Source organism: Mus caroli, unplaced genomic scaffold (genome assembly GCF_978045245.1).
Source record: "Mus caroli unplaced genomic scaffold, Mus_caroli_1 scaffold_12, whole genome shotgun sequence".
Classification (NCBI taxonomy): domain Eukaryota; kingdom Metazoa; phylum Chordata; class Mammalia; order Rodentia; family Muridae; genus Mus; species Mus caroli.
The window spans coordinates 17,394,266-17,413,027 of NW_028227267.1; the positions used below are offsets into that span (position 1 = coordinate 17,394,266).

Sequence of the window (18,762 nt, forward strand, 5' to 3'; positions counted from 1 at the left end):
ACAGCCTATATGCCCTGGGGCCTAGTACAACAGGGCAGGTAAAGGGCAAACACCCTCTCGGGGAGGTGAGGAGCCCCAAGGAAAGAACACCCAGGCTGCCTGGCCCATGAATAAGCTGTAGTAAAGCCCCAAGCCAGAGATCCAGAGGTCTTGGGCAGGCTGACCCCTGCCTCATGTTTTAAATCTCTCTCTCTTTTCGTAATCTGCCAGCTTCTAAGACTGATAAGACAATGTTGGGAGGGGCTAACCGACTCTTTCATGCTTAGTAAAACTGAGTCCAAGAGGCACACGTCCTCTTGCAGAAGGAGGGTCACTTGCTAAGTGGGAGAGCCAGAGCCCTGGACTCTCCTGTCCACAAACAGAGAAGGGCAGAAAGTGGCTACTTCACAAGTGCTGGGGCCTCTCCCAGCACGACACTCACTGATAGAAGTCTGTCTCCTTGGCCACCTCCTCGCACCTCTTCAAGGCGTTGGTGTGCTGGTTCTGTAAGCTCTGCAGGTCCGACATGGCCCGCACACACTGGATCTTTAGCCTCTCATAATCAGGATTCAGCCTGTGGTAGGGCCTGGCCCCAGGAGCAAAGAACCCCATGAACACAGGCCTCAGGGGTCACCGGAACTCAGGCTGTGTACTAGACTACCCAGCCCAGGGGATGGCGCATCCTGGCTCCTATGTACTGTGACCTCCTGGTGCTTATGGAACTTGTTATCCTGGCTGCAGGCAGCAGAGGCAGGGGTACAAATGGAGGGAGCCAGGGCTTCTTGAGTTCCCTCAGTATGCCTGGAGGGGCAGACTAGCTAGCTCTCTCTGTTCCCAGGAGTCTATGCCACAGGCCTGGACTCATCAGAAACTACGATGCTTCTTCGCCTGTCTTCAGAACAGGGACTGTCCACCCTCGGTGCCTATTACGACATGGGTGCTGGGAACACATAATCAGTATTTCCAGAGAGAAGACTTAGCATTAGGACGGCTTTATCAGCTCCCCAGGGGATTCCAATGGGGCGTCAAGGTGAGCACAGAGGCCAAGAGCCATGTTGCTGCAAGTGAAGCCCCAAGCCTCAGCAGCACAGAAAAACTGAGAGACAGGCAAATCCTCAGGCCCTGCCAGGGAAACCTGACTCCCAGGAGCTGGAGGGAGGGATGGGAACCCTGCATCCGGCCCTTCAATGGGCTGCTGCATAGCTCCCTACATTTGGCTGAGCAAACACTTTTGCAAAGAGAACAGATACTAAGACTTCAAAGGATATTTTCTCCAAAAACAAAAGGATACCAGGTAAAACGTACCTTTACAAGACACCTACATGTCAAGAACGACATAAGGGTTTTCAAACCACAGAAAGCTCTAGCCTGCAATGCCGCAGGCTGTGGTCTTCAGGGAATTAAGCAGCGTGGGGCCTTCATGTGTCTGTGCAGGAGCACACACACATTCAAATGCACAGGCAAACAGTGGGACTCAGCAGAAGAAGGATACTGAGTGAGGCATACAGAGTAAGGCCTCCTGCCTCCTGCCTCTCGCCTCTCGCCTCCTGCCTCCTGCCTCCTGCCTCCTGCCTCCTCCTGCCTCCTGCCTCCTGCCTCCTGCCTCCTGCCTCCTGCCTCCTGCCTCCTGCCTCCTGCCTCCTGCCTCCTGCCTCCTGCCTCCTGCCTCCTGCCTCCTGCCTCCTGCCTCCTGCCTCCTGCCTCCTGCCTCCTGCCTCCTGCCTCCTGCCTCCTGCCTCCTGCCTCCTGCCTCCTGCCTCCTGCCTCCTGCCTCCTGCCTCCTGCCTCCTGCCTCCTGCCTCCTGCCTCCTGCCTCCTGCCTCCTGCCTCCTGCCTCCTGCCTCCTGCCTCCCCACGGAAGGCCTGACAGGGCCAGAGAGCACCTACCACACAATCACCTGTGAGGCAAGTACCAACGGCAGGAAGGCTAACCTAGCTCCTCCGAGCTATCACAAACTCCCTGAGCTGGACGATCACAGAAGCTACTGCTTATCTGGGTTACCTCAAATGTATGATCGAAACACACATATAACCCACCTTAATCCCTAATTTGTGTGATTACGTCATAGGCTCTTATTTTCACTTGGAGAAGGCATAACACACAAATGCACACACACACACACACACACAGAGAGAGAGAGAGAGAAAGAGAGAGAGAGAGAGAGAGAGAGAGAAAGAACACCTCCCCCACCCAGGTTTAAGGTTCTGCACCTGGGTAATATCCCGACACAACCCTGGATCTGAAACCTCCAGAAACCCAAGAAGCTAAGGGAAGGAGCTTGAGGTATCACAGTGGTGTCTGAATGGTCTTTGGGGAGTTGGGACAATGCCTACCTTTTGTCAAAGGTGGCTCCATGGGTGGCGAAGGCCAGGCGCTTGCGTAGCTCATTTCTCTCACGGGTCATCAGCCTTAGCTGAATGGAGAGGTTCTCCACCGTGTCATTGGCCTGCTGCTCGGTGAGGAGGGGTGGTGGGGATGGTGCCTTCCCAGTAGTCCCTGTGAGTAGGTAAGCACAAGGTGACATGCACTCGGGCACACTCCCAAGGTGCCAGCACTGTTCTGACATCATGGCTTGCCCAGCTACTCATGAACAGTAGTGAGCCCTAGGCCTTCCCATTGTGTGCTGCAAGGTACCAAGTGAGAACAGGCCCTGTCAGCTGCTGCAGGGATACCCACTCCTGCAAAAGCAGGTCCCACCTCTAGCTCTCTTCACAGATGAAGCTGACACCAGGGTCTAGACTATCAGAAAAAAAATCATATACTTCTGATAGTCTTAGGAACCCCTAACCATAAATTGATTTTTACTTCATAACTCTAATTTTGCTAACCAGCAGTATCTCAGTTCCTAAGAACATCAGGAACATGTGTTTTCTGATGGCTGTGATCCACAGGTTGAGAGCTGCTGGTCTAGTCTATCTGGTCCTGGCCAAGGACCCTGAGCATAGCCACTCTCTCCCCAGCCTGGATTTCACATCTCTAGGATGGAGTCACTTATGGCACTAATCCTTACCTACCCTGAACATCTGGACATGCTCTTATTATCCATATGACAAAGGAGTCAGGAGAGACTGCCCCCAAGCCCCAAGCAGAGGCCCGAGGAAGATGGCATGTTGGAGCAAAGTGACTACTCCAAGGAGCCTGGCAACTGCCCCAAGCTGTCTGGGACCCACAAGCCATATCCCCATCCTCTCTCACCATGGCTAGACAATGCAACTTAGTCCCTATTGCAGATCCACTGCCTCTGGACCTGCCCAGCCCAGCCAAGGCATGCTGGCTTGGAGAATGCTGACAGTTCACAGCTTATGTGATGCAGGTAAATCCTGAGGTATCTGTGGTTAACTCACACCACACCCTCATCACCTATGCCCAGGACCGGAAGCATATAAATGCCTTACTTTTTTACAAAGGGCAACTGCTGTCTCTAACCAGATCTAACCAGATCTGTAAGAACCCAAAGACAAAAAAATACTTTATCCATAAGAATTAGATCATGGCCCTTTTACAGTTAGCCCCATCAGCATGTCCACCTAACACCTCACCTCAGTCTTGGAGATCTGGAGTTGGTTCAGAGGAGCTCAAAACACCCGTCTCATTTTGTGAACGTCATTGGGGGAGGGGGAGGTGACTCACCCCTGAGGTGTGGCACTTGTCTCCCCAGTGGAACCAGACATTCGAAGAGTATGACATTCACCATTTATCTGTAAGGCCCTGACCAAACCCTTCTGATCCTTGTTATCTGATGGCTCATACAAACCAAATGTCAATTAAATGAAAAGTGAGCCTTGTCTCTTCCAGGGGCCCCAGGGAGGACAGGGAGTCCCATGTGATCAGAGGTGACTGAATTTGTCATGGTATGAGGTGGAAGCCTCAAGCTCTTATCCCAGGATATGTTAGCATCCCAGCTGGAGATTCCCCAATCGCCTGAATCCAATACTCCTAAAATATATTCATTCTAATTGACTATGAACGTGACTGAATCTGGAATAAACTAAGAGACATGCCTTTCAGTGGGTCTGAAACAGCATTTCTAAGAAGGATCAGCTGAATAGAGAAGACCTGTCCCACCACTGTGGACTGTAGTTCTGATATAAAGAGGTAGGGGAAGGGGCTGTGGTGGTACAAAGTTGCTGCCTTCTGCCTGCCTTTGCTTCTTGCTGGTAGAACCGTTCTTAGCTGACATCAGATCCCAGCTTCTTTGGTTTTCCAACATGGACTAAAGGCTAGTGGCTGTCTAGGAATCCCCCAGGCCTTCAACTCCAATCCAGGGCTACTAAGGCATCCATCTTTGTGACCAGAGCATCTGGTCTCAGGGACTAGGTGGGAGGACCTGAGCCAGCTGGCTACCCGACACAAAGTGGGTACTGACTCTAAGGAATGCAGCCAAGGTGTTCGGGTCTGTACTGCGCCCCATCCTCATCTCATCAGTCCCCCAACTGCCCACCAGGGTTATCTTAGCATTATCCATGAGCACCTGATACCCACAAAACAGACAGTAACACATGGGTCCTTACCCCTAGCCCCAGACTCAGCTCAGACCTAGGTCTTAAGCTACATTGCTTCCCAGTGAGACTAGACTCCTTGGGTACACTCCACTTTCAACCCCACTGTCTCCCCCATTACCTATACCAAACACAAAAGCACAGGGGGAACATAACTAGGTGAGGTCGGTCAGGTCTCAAACCCCAGTAAGAAGCAACCTTTCTGAGTTAGCTCTGATGACTACAGCAATTCCTAGCAGAGACCTCAAGATGAAGTCCAAGATGTGCTCAGCCAGGAAATTCTAAAGTAAACCAAGTGGTATGAAAATCCTCGCCAGCACCATTTAAGTGAAATAGTCTCGGGCCTGGGAAGATAGTTCAGTCAGGACACAACTTCCTTTTCTTTGTTTTGTTTTGTTTTGTTTTGTTTTCGAGACAGGGTTTCTCTGTATAGCCCTGACTGTCCTGGAACTCTCTCTGTAGACCAGGCTGGCCTCGAACTCAGAAATCCACCTGCCTCTGCCTCCCAAGTGCTGGGATTAAAGGTGTGCGCCACCACTGCCCGGCTAGGACACAACTTTCTTAACAAGCATGAAGACCTGAGTTTGAGTCTCTACAAGCCATGCAGAGCTGCCAGGCATCTACAGATAATATCAGTGCTGGAGAGGCAGAGATCCTTAGGGCTGGCTGGCCAGATGGTCTAGACTAACAGGCAAGCTCCAGGCCAGTGAGGCCTTGCCTCAAAGGAGGTAGAAGGAATCATACCAAAGGTTATCCTCTGGCTTCTACACACACACCTATACCTATGCATGTGTATTCATACAGAAAGGTATTCATTTTGATTTTTTTATAAAAATTTTCCCATGCTTTCCAGAGGTGGAAAGCATGAGCTAAGGGTGATGTAGCCCTACCACACAATAGTCACCCCAAGTCTCCCAAACCTACACGGCTGATCATTCTCCAACAAGAATACATAAGCCTCAGTAGCAAGAGGAGCATCAGACCAGGCCCAGGACTGTGGATACAATAGCCACATGCTGTGAGTGTGAGTGGTGGGAAATGCAGCCACTGCTGCCTTGAGTGGCAGTGGGAGTGAGCAATGCATGGGAGTGAGCACTGCAACGGGAGTGAGCCCTGCACGGGAGTGAGCCCTGCATGGGAGTGAGCCCTGCACGGAGTGAGCCCTGCAACGGGAGTGAGCACTGCATGGGAGTGAGCCCTGCATGGGAGTGAGCACTACTCGGGAGTGAGCCCTGCACGGGAGTGAGCAATGCACAGGAGTGAGCAATGCACAGGAGTGAGCAATGCACAGGAGTGAGCCCTGCACGGAGTGAGCCCTGCACGGAGTGAGCGAGCAAGGAATAAAACAGATCCCATTCTTCTCTGCCCTGCAAATCCCCAGTTCCTCTGCCACCACACACGGCTGAGAATCAGTGTGCAGCGAGGTAGTGGGATAGACAACTGGCTGTAGGCTCTTTGCTTCTGTTTCCCTCATCCCTCAGTCCATGCTCCAGGTGACCCTGGGGCTTCCTCAGGTTTATTCACTGCAGGCTGCAGGCTTGATTTCGGATTCATTGAGCCTGTAGGGTCAGAAGCCAAGTAGAAAACTAGCACTAGCCAAAAGTAGTCAGCTGGGGGGGGGGGGGGGAGACACCCAGGTGACCTGATGGCTCTTGGCCCTGGCTGCTGAAAGTGATACCAAGCAGGGATAGAACATAGGCACCAGACTCACCACACCAGACTTACAGACATCTCAGGACCACCCAGAGCTGGTAAGAAGGACCTGGTCCTCTGCCTCTCCTGGGCAAGCTCTTCTTGTAGCACCTGAGCTGTACTAGAGAGTGCATGCCACACACAGCTGCCAACTCAGAAGCCTAAGGGAACACAACTAGCAAACACAAACACACTCACACACAAACACACTCAAACACACTCAGACTCCCACAGACATGCACACATATATATTCACACACACACACACATACACACACTCACACATACACACACTCACATACTCACACACACACAAACACACACACACACACACCTACCTCCTAGTGGTTGTTTTATAAAGTTTTGGCATCAGACACTTACTATATCCCTAAAGGAATCCCCTCAGCGTGCAGGTGCCTCCTGCTGGCCTTTTTCCTGAAGTAAGTGAAAGCAGAGAGCTCCCAGCACAGCAGCTGGAGCCTTGCCACTTGCTGGCTCTCTGGCCAGACACGCTAATGCTCTGGAATCCTCCACTGGGGTCTGTTTTTCAAGACACACTGTGCCTTCCCCAGAACCATGCCTTTCTTGCTATATTCCACAGGGACTGAAGACCAGCTTCCTTCTGCCTCTCTCAGGTCTCTCTGAGTTCGACTCTGTCACTCCTCTCTCACGTGTGGCCTTGTGAACATGCTCAAGTGATCTTTATAGGCACAGCACTTCCTGCAAGACAAGAAGGTGCTCCCACAAGACTAGAGAACATCAAAAATGCAAGAATGTCAAGGGCTTCCCTGGGATTCAATAGACTGTCATGAAGCTTTATAGCAGAACCACTAGAAGGTAGGGGTGTGTGTGTGTGTGCATGTGTGTGTTTGTGTGTGTGTGTGTGTGTGTGTGTGTACAGGGGCTGGGGACATAGCCGACTAGTAGTGAACTCACCTAGGACACACAAGGCCCTGGGTTCAGTCCTATCACTGTAGAAACCAGTGTCATAGAGCATACGTATGATCCTAGCACTAAAGTGGACACGTCAGAAGGATCACAACTGTAAGTCATCTTATAATGAGTTCAAGGCCAGCTTAAGCTATATGAGGCCCTGTCTCAAAAGATAGATGGATGGATGGATGGATGGATGGATAGATAGATAGATAGATAGATAGATAGATAGATAGATAGATAGATAGATAGATTAAAGGCTGTCGGGGAAGAAACTACTGAGATCACAGGGACTATTCCCTGCCTCCCTGCTGACTTGGCTCCTCCCCCAACAGAAGCCACATTACCCTTTCCAGGAACCTTCCCTGGAACACAAGGAAATCCCACTGCACCAGTCCTTCCCACGAGCCAAGGCTCCATCTCTCTGGTACATGAGCATCCTCCCACTACTTCCATCTGCAGGGAGCTGAAGGCTTCCGAAACAGTGACTATGAGTGTCTCCTCCCGGCTCTCAAGATGAGAAACAAGAGACTTCTGCAGAATTGGTCAGACGCCTAAGAGTGCACTAGGAAAGCTCTTCCGCACAGCCGACAATAGGATGGGGGTCCTCAGAGAAGCCATGTGACAAGCTGACAAAAGCTATCCCCCAAGAGGCCTCCAACAGAAGGACACTGTGGCTACCATGATGCTGACAAAGAAACCAGAATAAACCCTCAAGCACCTAGAAAAAAACCAAAAATCTCCTAGGCAGAGTGTGGTACCCCAATCCTGGATTTAGGAAGTTGAGGCAAGATAACTGCCAGCCTGGATTACATTGTATGATTCTGGGGTTTTTTGGCCTAGTCGGGAGAGCACTCGCCAGCATGTATGGAGCCCTGCATTTGGCCCCACCGCTAGCATACACTAGATGTGTGTGGTACACATGTAAGCCCTAGCACGAATCAAATAGTGACAAGAAGGTAAGAAATTCCAGATTGTTTTTGTCTACACAGCGAGTTCACACCCAGCCTGGGACACATGAGACACTTAGACTTGTTAGTTTTCATTTAACTTGACACTTAGACTAGAGTCACCTGGGAGAGGGACTCTCAATCGAAGAACTGTCTTGCTTAGACTCTGTCATGTCTGTGGGGGAACTGTCTCTGTTGCTGATTGACATCGGAGGGCCCACCCTACTGTGGACAGAACTATTCCTTGGGCAGGCAGTCCTGGACTGTATGAGAAAGCTAGCCGGGAACAGAAGGGAAGGAACCTCGAAGCAGCCTTCCTCTGAAATTCCCGCCTCTGCTCCTGCTTCAGTTCCTGAGCTCCTCTGTGGTGAACTTTCAGTTACCTGGAAGTGTAAGCCAAATAAACCTTTCCTCCCAAACTGCTTTTGGTCAGAGTGTTCATCACAGTGCAGCGACACTGCTTCAGAACAAGACTGAAAGTGCTCTACCTCCAGTCTTAACGTACCAAGGCCTCCTCGGTGAATACAGCTTGCCCTTCACCGCTGTTTCATCTGGAGACGAAGCAGGAAAATGGAGGTGACCTCTCTATTCTAAGGACCTTTTCTTACCTTTCCTAAGACACACATAGAAAGACCAAATAAAAGTGGGTATCCATCTGGCCTTATGGGCACCACCACCCCAGTGTGCCAATGGCAAGCTCTGCTTCTCACTGGAAGGCACTGGCCCAGCAAGAACTGTCTAGCCATGAGGAGAATTAGCCTGGTCTCCTCAATGGACTAAATGTAGCCCATCACAGACATGTCGCCTCTCACCCAAGCATGATGGACTAACTGCAGATGGTCAGCCCTACCGCAGAGTTTCTGATCATTAGATGGGCAGGAACCTGGACACCTGGTGAGTACCCAGGCATGTGGCACAGGGCCACATCAGTGACACTGTTGCCCTCAATGAGAAAAGATCCTCCCCAGGGCTCCTGGGGAAGGTATCTCTGATCATATGGAACCATTACAGGAACTAGTTGTCTTGTTCATCTGGATTGTCACCTGTGACATCCAAGATGGAAACCCCTGGCCATAGGTGGCTACAGAATCAATTCCATGTGACTCGGGTAAATGAGAAACTAGAAATGTCACTACATTTAAAGGCATTTATATGTAAAGAGCCACTTGGCAGTAGCTCCATATTGGACCTCACCGCTCTGGGTGCTGTCAGGTCTGGCTGTGACAGCTAAATTGCTGTTGTAGGCAGCTCGCCATAGGCTTGAGGTCACAAAGCCCCATCCTCAAGTACCCAGCCTGATCGTAGTCATGCCTACTATATGAGGTCACACATTTCCTTACTGGTTAAGGGAGTGGGCGTGGGTGTTCAGCTGTGAACAGAAGAGAAAGAAAAGCAAATCTTGGTTCCTGTGAGCTTGAGAAGATTGACCACAGGAATACGACCAGCTCTTGCGTGAAAGAACTGGGCACAGCCAGTGCAGGCTGAGCTCGTGATAGGACAAACATCAAAGGTTTGCTCTCAGCCTGTTCATGACTCTCAAAAAGTATCTGGGGATACTGCTGACCCCAGCACAAGGGCTAACTTGCCTTCGAGTTCAGCCCACTGAGCTAGGCATGGTGGTTCATGCCTGGACTCCCTCTACTCAGGAAGCAGAAGCAGGAAGACCAACCAAGAGTTTGTAGTCAGCCTGTGCTACATAGAGACCCTCACAGAAAAATAGAAATTCACCTTCCTGCTCATTCTCAAACTGCTGACATGAGCAGTAAATGTGTGCAGGAGCAGAGTCTGTCTCTGGAGGCCCTGCGAGATCACATATGTTCCTTGGAAAGCTGTCACTGCCAGCTCAGAACGACAATGTGAATGTGTCTATAGGAGTTACTGGAGATCAGATCAGCAAGACAGAGGAAACAAATGGCTCACTACATCCTCCAAATGGCTCACTACATCTTCCTGTTTATCCTGACAGCCCTGGTCCTGAAGAGCCAGACCCATAGGCCAACTGTAATGCGAGATTCTGGAACCTCCCTCCTGAATTATGGACACCATGACAGCTATGAGGTGGCAGTGCTCTTTTCCGATGTGGAAGTCCTGATCCAGGAAAAGGAGAATGTGAAATTTAGAAACTGTGTTTTACAGATGAGCAACTTGAGGCCACAGTGGACAAGACAGGTCTTGAACCTGGTGTGATTAGAGTGTCCATAGCCCATGCGCGCGCATGCGCACAAAGACACACACACAAACACATGTACATGGAAAAAGAGACAAAGAGAGACAGGGAGAAGAGGAGTGGAGGGTGACAGGGAAATTCATGAAGAAACCATGAGAACTGCCCACAAACTCTGTCCCAAACCCTTGAGAGCACAAGACCTTGCCAAGTCTCTGATCTTGGACTCTGACCCCTGAGATTTGTGAGACACATGTCAATGGCTGAAATCCCAGTCTGTGAGACTACACTATACACTCAGAGCCCATTCCTGGCTCCTGCTTACCTCTAACCATACTGCTCTCCCATGCTAAGAGATTATTTTAGTTTCTATTCTGAGATCCAGCAGTCAAAGGCTCACCCCGTGCCCCCTACACAGTACCTGGTTATAAAGAGTTCAGAAAGTTGTAGTTGGTCTTTGCTACTTTATGGGTTCTTTTTCCTACCATTTACGCCCCCCCCCAGTTTCCCCACCCCCCTACACTTGATAGGAGAGAAAAAAGGATAGAAGAGGAAGAGAAATTTTTCTCTTATTTTATTTCTTTTTTGAGCACAGCTACTAACAAACTGCAACCAATCCCTCTGAATGACCAACCAACCCCACCTATGGGGCCCTAGCATTTATGTACCCGCAAAAAGGTCCTAGAATTCCAAATGTCACACAATTGAAGAAACTATCTCCAGTTGGCAGCACCATGCCTCTCCAGAGCATGAGACAAATCACAGTCAGCTGCTGTGGACAGTCCAAAGCAGCCCCATATCCCTATACCTGGGATTAAGACAAAAATGCATTCTTATAATATTTCTGTGTTTTTTAAAGAAACCAAAATTCCAAAATTGTCACTACAGAACGTGAACTGACAGAGGGATGTCAGCTCTAGCTGGTTCGGAAAACTATGTCATGGTACTTTCCTCTGTGGATGTCGCCTTTCCCATCTCTCTGTAGCAGGGAAGCGCAGTGACTAGACCAAGATCTCCTGTGCTCCTTCAAGTCCATAAACTCCAAGGCCACACTAAAGGAGTCCATATATCACAGTTATATAAAACATCGGGGCTTCCAATAGAGGGGTGCAACTCAAGGCAAAGATCACACAAGAAGCTCGGGAAGCTTAGAAAATCATATGGCTTCTTGCCAGCACACAGACCTGAGTCAGGCCTGGTCTCACTCTTCTAGACTCAGGAAACATCCATTTCAGCATGGACTAGCCTCTTTCCTAGGACAGCACATGACTCCTACTGCAGAGGACAAGTAGGAGAGGTCAAGCTTAATAAGCAGCTTTGGGGAGGGCTGGACAGACTCACTGCTCACACCTAAAGAAGTGAGAAGGAAGGCAGACGTGTCTCCCACACCCACCTCTCTAATACCCAACCTGGACTGTTGTTGACAAAAGAAAACGAGAACTGTACCACCAGAGGAGGACTTCACACATAATCAGATAGAGGACTGCTGTCCCGTGCCAGGGACCTCCTCCCAGGCCATCCCTGCTCAAGATCCAAGCCACAGCCCTGTCCCCAGGAAGGAGGCACTCACCCACACTGCTGAGGGAGCTGCTGCTCTCCGAGTCTGAGGGCATGATGGACAGGACGCTGTAGGTGGACCCTGGGGACAGAAAGGGAACCAATGTCACTAACCAGACAGGCCACTCTGCCACAGCCCACTCTGCTATGTCAGCCTGCTACACCAGGCCTGGGAACCTGTAGTCCAGATCAAGAGGGAGATGTGGTGGGCAGACTTGGCACCTTGTGCCCACCTTTTTTCTTCACACTCACACCCTGCTGCTCTGAGCAGTTGGTAGAGGGAAGTCCAGGCTGCCAGCTGCCTTCTGTCCCACATGACCATCTGAGTTTCAACCCCAGAGAGGAGAGAATTGACTCCACAAAGTTATCCTGTGACCTACACACACACACACACACACACACACACACACACACACACATGCACTCATATGCCCATGCACACCCAAACACACACACAATAATAATAATAAAAATAAATTAGTAAGCCAGGTAGTGGAGGCACACACCTTTTATCCCAGCTCTCAGGAGGCAGAAGTAGGTGGATCTCTGAGTTTGCGGCTAGCCTGGTCTACAGAGCAAGATCCAGGATAGCTTGGGCTACACAGAGAAACTCTGGCTCAAACAAACAAACAAACCATAAATAAATAAATAAATAAATAAATAAATAAATAAATAAATAAAGTAAAAGCATAGTCAAAAACATGGCTCAAAAGGAAAGAGTGCTTGCCACCAAACTTGATGACCTGAGTAATCCCCAGGTCCTACAAGTGAAAAGGAAAAAATACTGTCTTCTGCAAGTTGTCCTCTGACCTCCAGCCACATGCTATTACACTTGTAAGGCCTCCCCCACACACTGAACAAATGTAATAATAATTTTAATAATAAAAAAGTGAAGTTACCTAGAAACTGAAGAGCAATCACAACACTGCCCAAACTGAGAGTAGACATTTTGTTTGATGGGATTCCCACCGGGGAGAGGGTAGGAGCAGGGGGTGTGCAGGCCTGCAACATCGTTCAGCTACTGCGTGCATACTGCCATCAGGGTTTGCTTTCAACTATTTTTCAATACTAGGTGCAGCCTGCCAGCTTCAGGAATAAATAAGCTATGTGTTGAGATGCTGGGTCAGCAGCACTTGGCATACCGAGCAAAGCACCTGGCCTCCTGGATCCTGGGTCCACCCTATGTGAGGAAGAGGCTGGGCCTCACACAAGCTCCTGTCCCCTTGCATCAGTGACATGTCACACTGATGTGAAAACCAAGTGTGCATATTGCTCTCTGATCCATGGCTGATGTAAAGTTAAAGAAGACGACAAAGCAATCCCAGCCTCTGGGAGACTGCACGGTGGGCTGCAGAAAAGCATGCCAGGCAGGGCTGGCAGGTTACCCAACACAGCACCAAGGGGAATGTCTTGTTCCTAGAACCAGGTGGCTGAGCACAGCTAAGGTTTTGCTGTAGGGCCCCTGAACAAGCCTTGGGGCTCTGTTGAGAATTACCCAGAGGCAGAAGGGGCCAGATGTGAAAGATTCTCTTCCACCTCAACTCTTCCCTGCTTCCCCAAGACCTACACACTCTCAGAAGGAAAAAAGTAGAGAGAGAGGAATGTGGTGGGGGTGGGCGTGAACAAGGAAGGGAAATGAGGAAGGAGACTTGGGGCAGCTGTAGCGTCATAGTGAGGAAACCTCCATGGGGGCAAAGGACACCCTGACCCCCAGACAGAGGAGACTGAGTAAGGGCAAGATTCCCCAAGGAAGATCAGGGGGCTCCAATACAAAGGCCTGCCAGGGACTTGGCAGGCCTCCCTATCTGACAAGATGAAGAGGGAGGAAAAAAAAATGGACAAAATACACTGGGGGTGGGGGGTTGGGGGCTGGGAACAAGAGCAAGGAGCAAGAACAGGCCAGTGAGCAACAGGGACCAGTGGCCTCAACACTGAAGTTTCCAGGCGGCTGAGGAGTCTGGAAGTAACAGGGTAGATAACTAGTGTTCCAACAGGACAGTCCTAGGCTGAAATGTGTCCTCTAGCATCTCCACAGCAGGTGATGATGCTATACACAGAGGGAAGGCAGCAGGGGGACCTAGCGCTCCCCTGGAATGTCACAGGGCCATTTGTACATCATTTGCACTAGAACTAAAAATATTCCATCCATCTGTGAAATTCCATGATGATGATGATGATGATGATGATGGAGGAGGAGGAGGAGAAGAAGAAGAAGAGGAGGAGGAGGAGGAGGAGGAGGAAGAGAAAGAGGAGGAGGGGGGGAAACGGGGGCAGCGGCGGCAGCGGCAGCAGCAGCAGCCATGTTCATGCTCCTGAATCTCAAGTCCTACCTACCCTAGTATCCACTGGCTTAAAAGTACATGACTGAAGCTGACCTTGAACCCCTGATCCTCCTGCCTCTGTCTCCCAAGTACACTGTCACACCCTGTTTATGCAGTGCTGGGGACTGAACGCAGAGCTCTGTACATGCTAGACGACTGAGCTGGACTTCCAGCCTCACAACAGGGTCTTGCTATGCATTTCACATCTGTGCACTTTTGCACCAGAAAGAGAACACTGCAAAGGTTTTTAGTTAGAATATTAATTAGACATGTGTATAGTGTACAATGTGATGGATGCTTCAATGCACACACACACACACACACACACACAGATAAGTTACAAGTTAATCAGCATCATCTGCAGGTGATATCCATCCTTTCTTACAATTCTCATCTTTTTTCAGTAATTTTTTCTATTTTGAGATTATAATGGAGTTACATCATTACCCTTCCATTTCCTCCTTCAACCCTCTCCCCCATGACTCTCCTTCCCATACCTGGCTCTCTTTTTCTTTAGTTGTTGTTGTTGGTGGTGGTGGTGGTAGTGGTGTGTATGCACATGGTGCATAAACACAAGCTAATCGATCTGTACAACATTACTTATATGCAAATTGTAAGTCCTCTCTTTTATGGTTGGCACCCTTGAAGTCAAGCACAGCCACATCGCAGACAGCTGTAGTTCCTCTTCTCTATGGGATCAGGAAGGCTGGCCAGCTGCTATATGGTGGATTGTTTTTGAAAAGACACCTACTTGGGAAAGCAGGCACAAATATATGCTCCCAGTCACACCCCCACAAATCTGTGCTCAACTCAACCCAGCCTGGCACTTCTGCCTGTGCCCTGGAAATGCCACTGCCAGAATGGAAGGCTTGCTTCTTTCTCTTACTGGCATCAGCACTGTCCCATCTTCCAGTAAAGCAGCCTGCCCCCACCCCCACCCCCACTCCCACCCCATCACCACACACACACACACACACACACACACACACACACACACATACACCGCCTCCTCCTCCCCATGGCGAATTCCCACTGTTAATTAAGCTTGGCAGATGCACTCTCTCCTCCCGCCTAGTGTCCTCCCTAGCTGGGGGAGTACATTTCACATTTCTGCAACCAATACATTCTGTTCCTCTTTCCTGTCCCCAAAGTCCTGACTGGGGTATGAGGCCTTCCCCGGGGCAGAGTGACATCTTTATTTGAATCTCTGGGCATCATCCTGGCCCCTCAGCACAGGCAGCTGGCAGGGTTCCTGGCCTGTGAACTGATTAAGACTGAACAAGGCCCGATTTTAACGATGTTCTTAGAGCCGTGGACGTCATTAGGGGGAAAGGACCCAAAGAAGACACTGTCTGAGCAGTGTTTTGTCTTCGTAACTATTGTCTTTAAGGCCCTGTGTGCTCAGGACTGTTAGCAGAAGGCTGAAAAGGTAGCCCCCTCCCCCAACCCCCCCCCCCACACACACACAAACTATACCGTATCTTTTCGAAGCTGATAGCTTCCTGAGGGGCAATTGTCTGGTGTCATCTCCCTCTGGGGTTTTACAAGAGTCCCACCTCAGCCCAGTGTACTCAGATGTCCTGTCTAGCCTGTCTGTCTACAATGGCCATAAGAATGTGACAATTTCCCAAATCCCCAGAAGGGATTTCTGCTGCTGGTAACTGAAGCCTAAGGCACCCTAGAAAGCTTCTGTGATGGTGGAACATGCTTGGCTCAGAAGCCCAGACCACCAGACACGGTAGAACAGCCAGTTTCCCTCACAGCCTGTGAGATCCTAAGCAGACTGGACATTCCCACAGAAGACAAGCTTGAGGTCAGCTTCAGATGGCTTGACGGTCACCTATGTGGGTTGTCTGCCCTCTGAGGAATTGTTTGAGGACCTGGTTAAATGGTAAATCAAGAGAGGACCTGGCATCACATTCCTAAGAAGGCCCAGGGACTTGTGGACACAGACTAGTAGTGCAGGGACCAAAGACAGGAAGCACGGCTAGCAGGGAGACGAGCCAGAGTGGGACTGTGGATGGAAGTTTCCACAGAAGCCCTGGGGAAGTAGGTACCTCTGAGAGACAGCTGACCTAGAGACACATGGTGACTGACCCCCCCCCCCCCCACAAGCATAATCTACATCCTTCAGAAGCGCTCAGGCCTGCTAATTCTGTTTACTGTGTGACTCAGTCCTCCTGGGTCACCAAGACTTCAAAAGAAGTTCCAGAACTCTGGTGATAAGAGAACAACCCAGACTCCCGGGCCCCTTTCAGCAGCCTGCAAGGCCAGGGAGTGTCTCATCACCCACCCCTCCAGTCACCTGGAATTGTGGTCACCAGGCATCCTGAGACAGCACAGCCGCAGACAGGCTAGCCCCTACCACTCAACCACCGGCAAGTGGGTTCCAAGGCCCAAGACAGCAGGTATCAGCAGCAGATGCCTGCCCCACCCTGCTCTCCTCCTCCCGCTCACACCTGAGGAACTACAACCCACAAGTCTGATGACTCCCAGACTCACAGGTGTCTCTTCAGGGCACTGGGTCAGGTGAGAGGAACCAGGCTGGGATGCTCCAGAGGCTGCACGCCTGCTCGGAGGGTTAAGAGAGAGTCCTTCCCATCTGAGCCTCTAGGCCAAAGGGAATGGAGTGACTGGAGCTCCCAGGGGCTTATCTCCTCAATCCACCCATACCTTGCCCATACCCTCAGGCTCTCTGTGTGTCTATATGGGGATGACGGGAATGCTTTCCTCGAGAAAATCCTGCGAGGATCAACTGAATTGTTCCACAGAGATTGTCTAAAACACCTAACAGAGCCAGCCCCAAGCACGAGCTGCTGAGACTAGATTCTGGTGAGCCAGCCTGCAGCAGGCCCTTCCTACCCCGCCCTTCTCCACCCGGCAATACCTAAATGGAAGGCTGCGACAGTGATGAAGTCACAGTCCATAAAGAGACTGCAGACTGCACGGCACTCTCTAATGGTTGATGATAGCGGTTAATGGGTCTTCCGTCTGCTAAGTGCTAGGACTGCGCATGCTTTGGGTCACATTGCAGACATGGCTTCAGTTAACACCCACAGTGACCCTGTAGTTCTCATTAGGTTCATTTTACAGGGGAGAAAACCGAAGCTCTCAGTTATTTGACTTGTTTAAGGTAGAGCTACCAATGGCAAAGAGGACATATTCTACACATGTGAGTCTGGGCTCTGGGGGCTCTAAAGAGGCAGAACGTCTTAGAGAAGAATAAAGAACATGGAGCAGTCCTCACTGGCGAGCCTCTCTCCCTCCCTGACTGTGGAGATAAGGGCGATTCGGGTGGTGAGAGTCTGTTTGCTGCTCACCTCCTGTGGTGTTGGACTAGGGAAGTCACCTAAAGCACTGTACTGAGGGCAGCCCCTGTTCCAGGCTGTACATACTGAGACCCAACCCTGTAGGCGGACAAAGCTCAGGCATTTCAGCAAACAAGAGAGGTGGCCACAGGATGCAGCACACACAGACTAAGGCATGTCAGTCAGTCAAGGGAGCCCTACCTGTCCCACACAGCTTAGGGGTTCCTGTGAGGGTGCAAAGATGCTGACCACCTCTGTGCACAGCAACTGGTGATTCAGACCACACTTGATTTGTCCTCTATGTGCACAACCCATCCAAAACAACGGGGCTAGCACATGAGGATTTGATTCAGGTTTTCCACCCTCAGAGGTGACACTATAGTGTTCTTTGCAAAGTCTGAGAGCAGGTACCTTCAGCTTGGATAAGCAAAGCAATGGTGCTTATCTCTCCCCTTTTGGGGTCATCAAAAGCACTACAAATCTAACTTGCAAAGGTGGGAGGCAGTTCATCCACTGCCCAGGCCATGGGAGCATGCCCCTGTGTGGTGGGCAGTGGCATTGGGGCAGGGGGGGGGAATAAGAACACAGTGTGCCTGAAGCTGTGTACTGTACTGTTGAATCTGGAAGACAGGACTCCAGGATACTCAGAGGCCAGGCTTGCCTCTCTAAGTCCTCTCCAATTTAGAACCCATGACATGAAACAGTGGAGAAAAGCAAGCAAGCAAAGTCAGAATTAATGGAGACACACAACCTTCTGCTTGCTCCTAGTTGGCCTGGTAGGGATGGGATGTTTGGTGTTTGTTTTTATCTGGATGAAAGGTCCCCCACCAACAGAAGGCTGAGGACAGACACCACAGGCAAGTGCCTGGGAACACTAACTCCTTTCAGAGAGGCTGAGTTCTATGTGGGAGGTGAAGAGAAAGGTGTAAGGCTGTCAATCAACACTAGGTAAGGACACCCTGTAATACTTCCTTCCACTGTGAACACAAGCCTGGTTTCCTGCCATCATTCTTGATTGGGATAGGTGGCATATTTGCACCCAAAAGATACCAGAGGTTCAAGGCAGGATCTTGAGACTTGGCCAGAAGAGGGTAGACCACCATTATGCCCCAGTTGGGCAGGGGGGAGCATGGGGGCACACAGGGTGTGGGAAGTAGGTCATGGGTCAGGTGTAGAAAGTCAAGAATTCATTAGTGATGACTACAGCTGCATCTGCCCAGGGCCTGCAACTGTGGTTAGTCTTAACCACAGCACCACTGCCGTGTCCTGCATCGGGTGGGAAGTGACAGCCAAGTCACCCCAGGCTCCAGTCCATATTATCAATGTTTAATAATGATCAATGTCTTGAAATAAACTAT

The 18,762-nt window shown here is 50.4% G+C and overlaps 1 protein-coding gene across 6 annotated transcripts in view; it reads right to left on the minus strand.

Moving 5' to 3' along the window:
- LOC110309203 (disks large homolog 5) overlaps nucleotides 1-18,762 on the minus strand; it is a 120,925-nt gene that overhangs the window by 58,400 nt on the left and 43,763 nt on the right. For 5 of the 6 annotated variants that reach the window (XM_085828426.1, XM_085828425.1, XM_085828424.1 and 2 more), the window contains exons 2-4: nucleotides 11,789-11,857; nucleotides 2,314-2,476; nucleotides 422-565 (exon numbers count right to left, since the gene is read on the minus strand). In XM_085828426.1, coding sequence (XP_085684552.1) covers nucleotides 422-565; nucleotides 2,314-2,476; nucleotides 11,789-11,857 — 376 coding nt within the window. The remainder of the gene's footprint in view (nucleotides 1-421; nucleotides 566-2,313; nucleotides 2,477-11,788; nucleotides 11,858-18,762) is intronic. The other variant, XM_029469074.2, reaches the window with a different exon arrangement.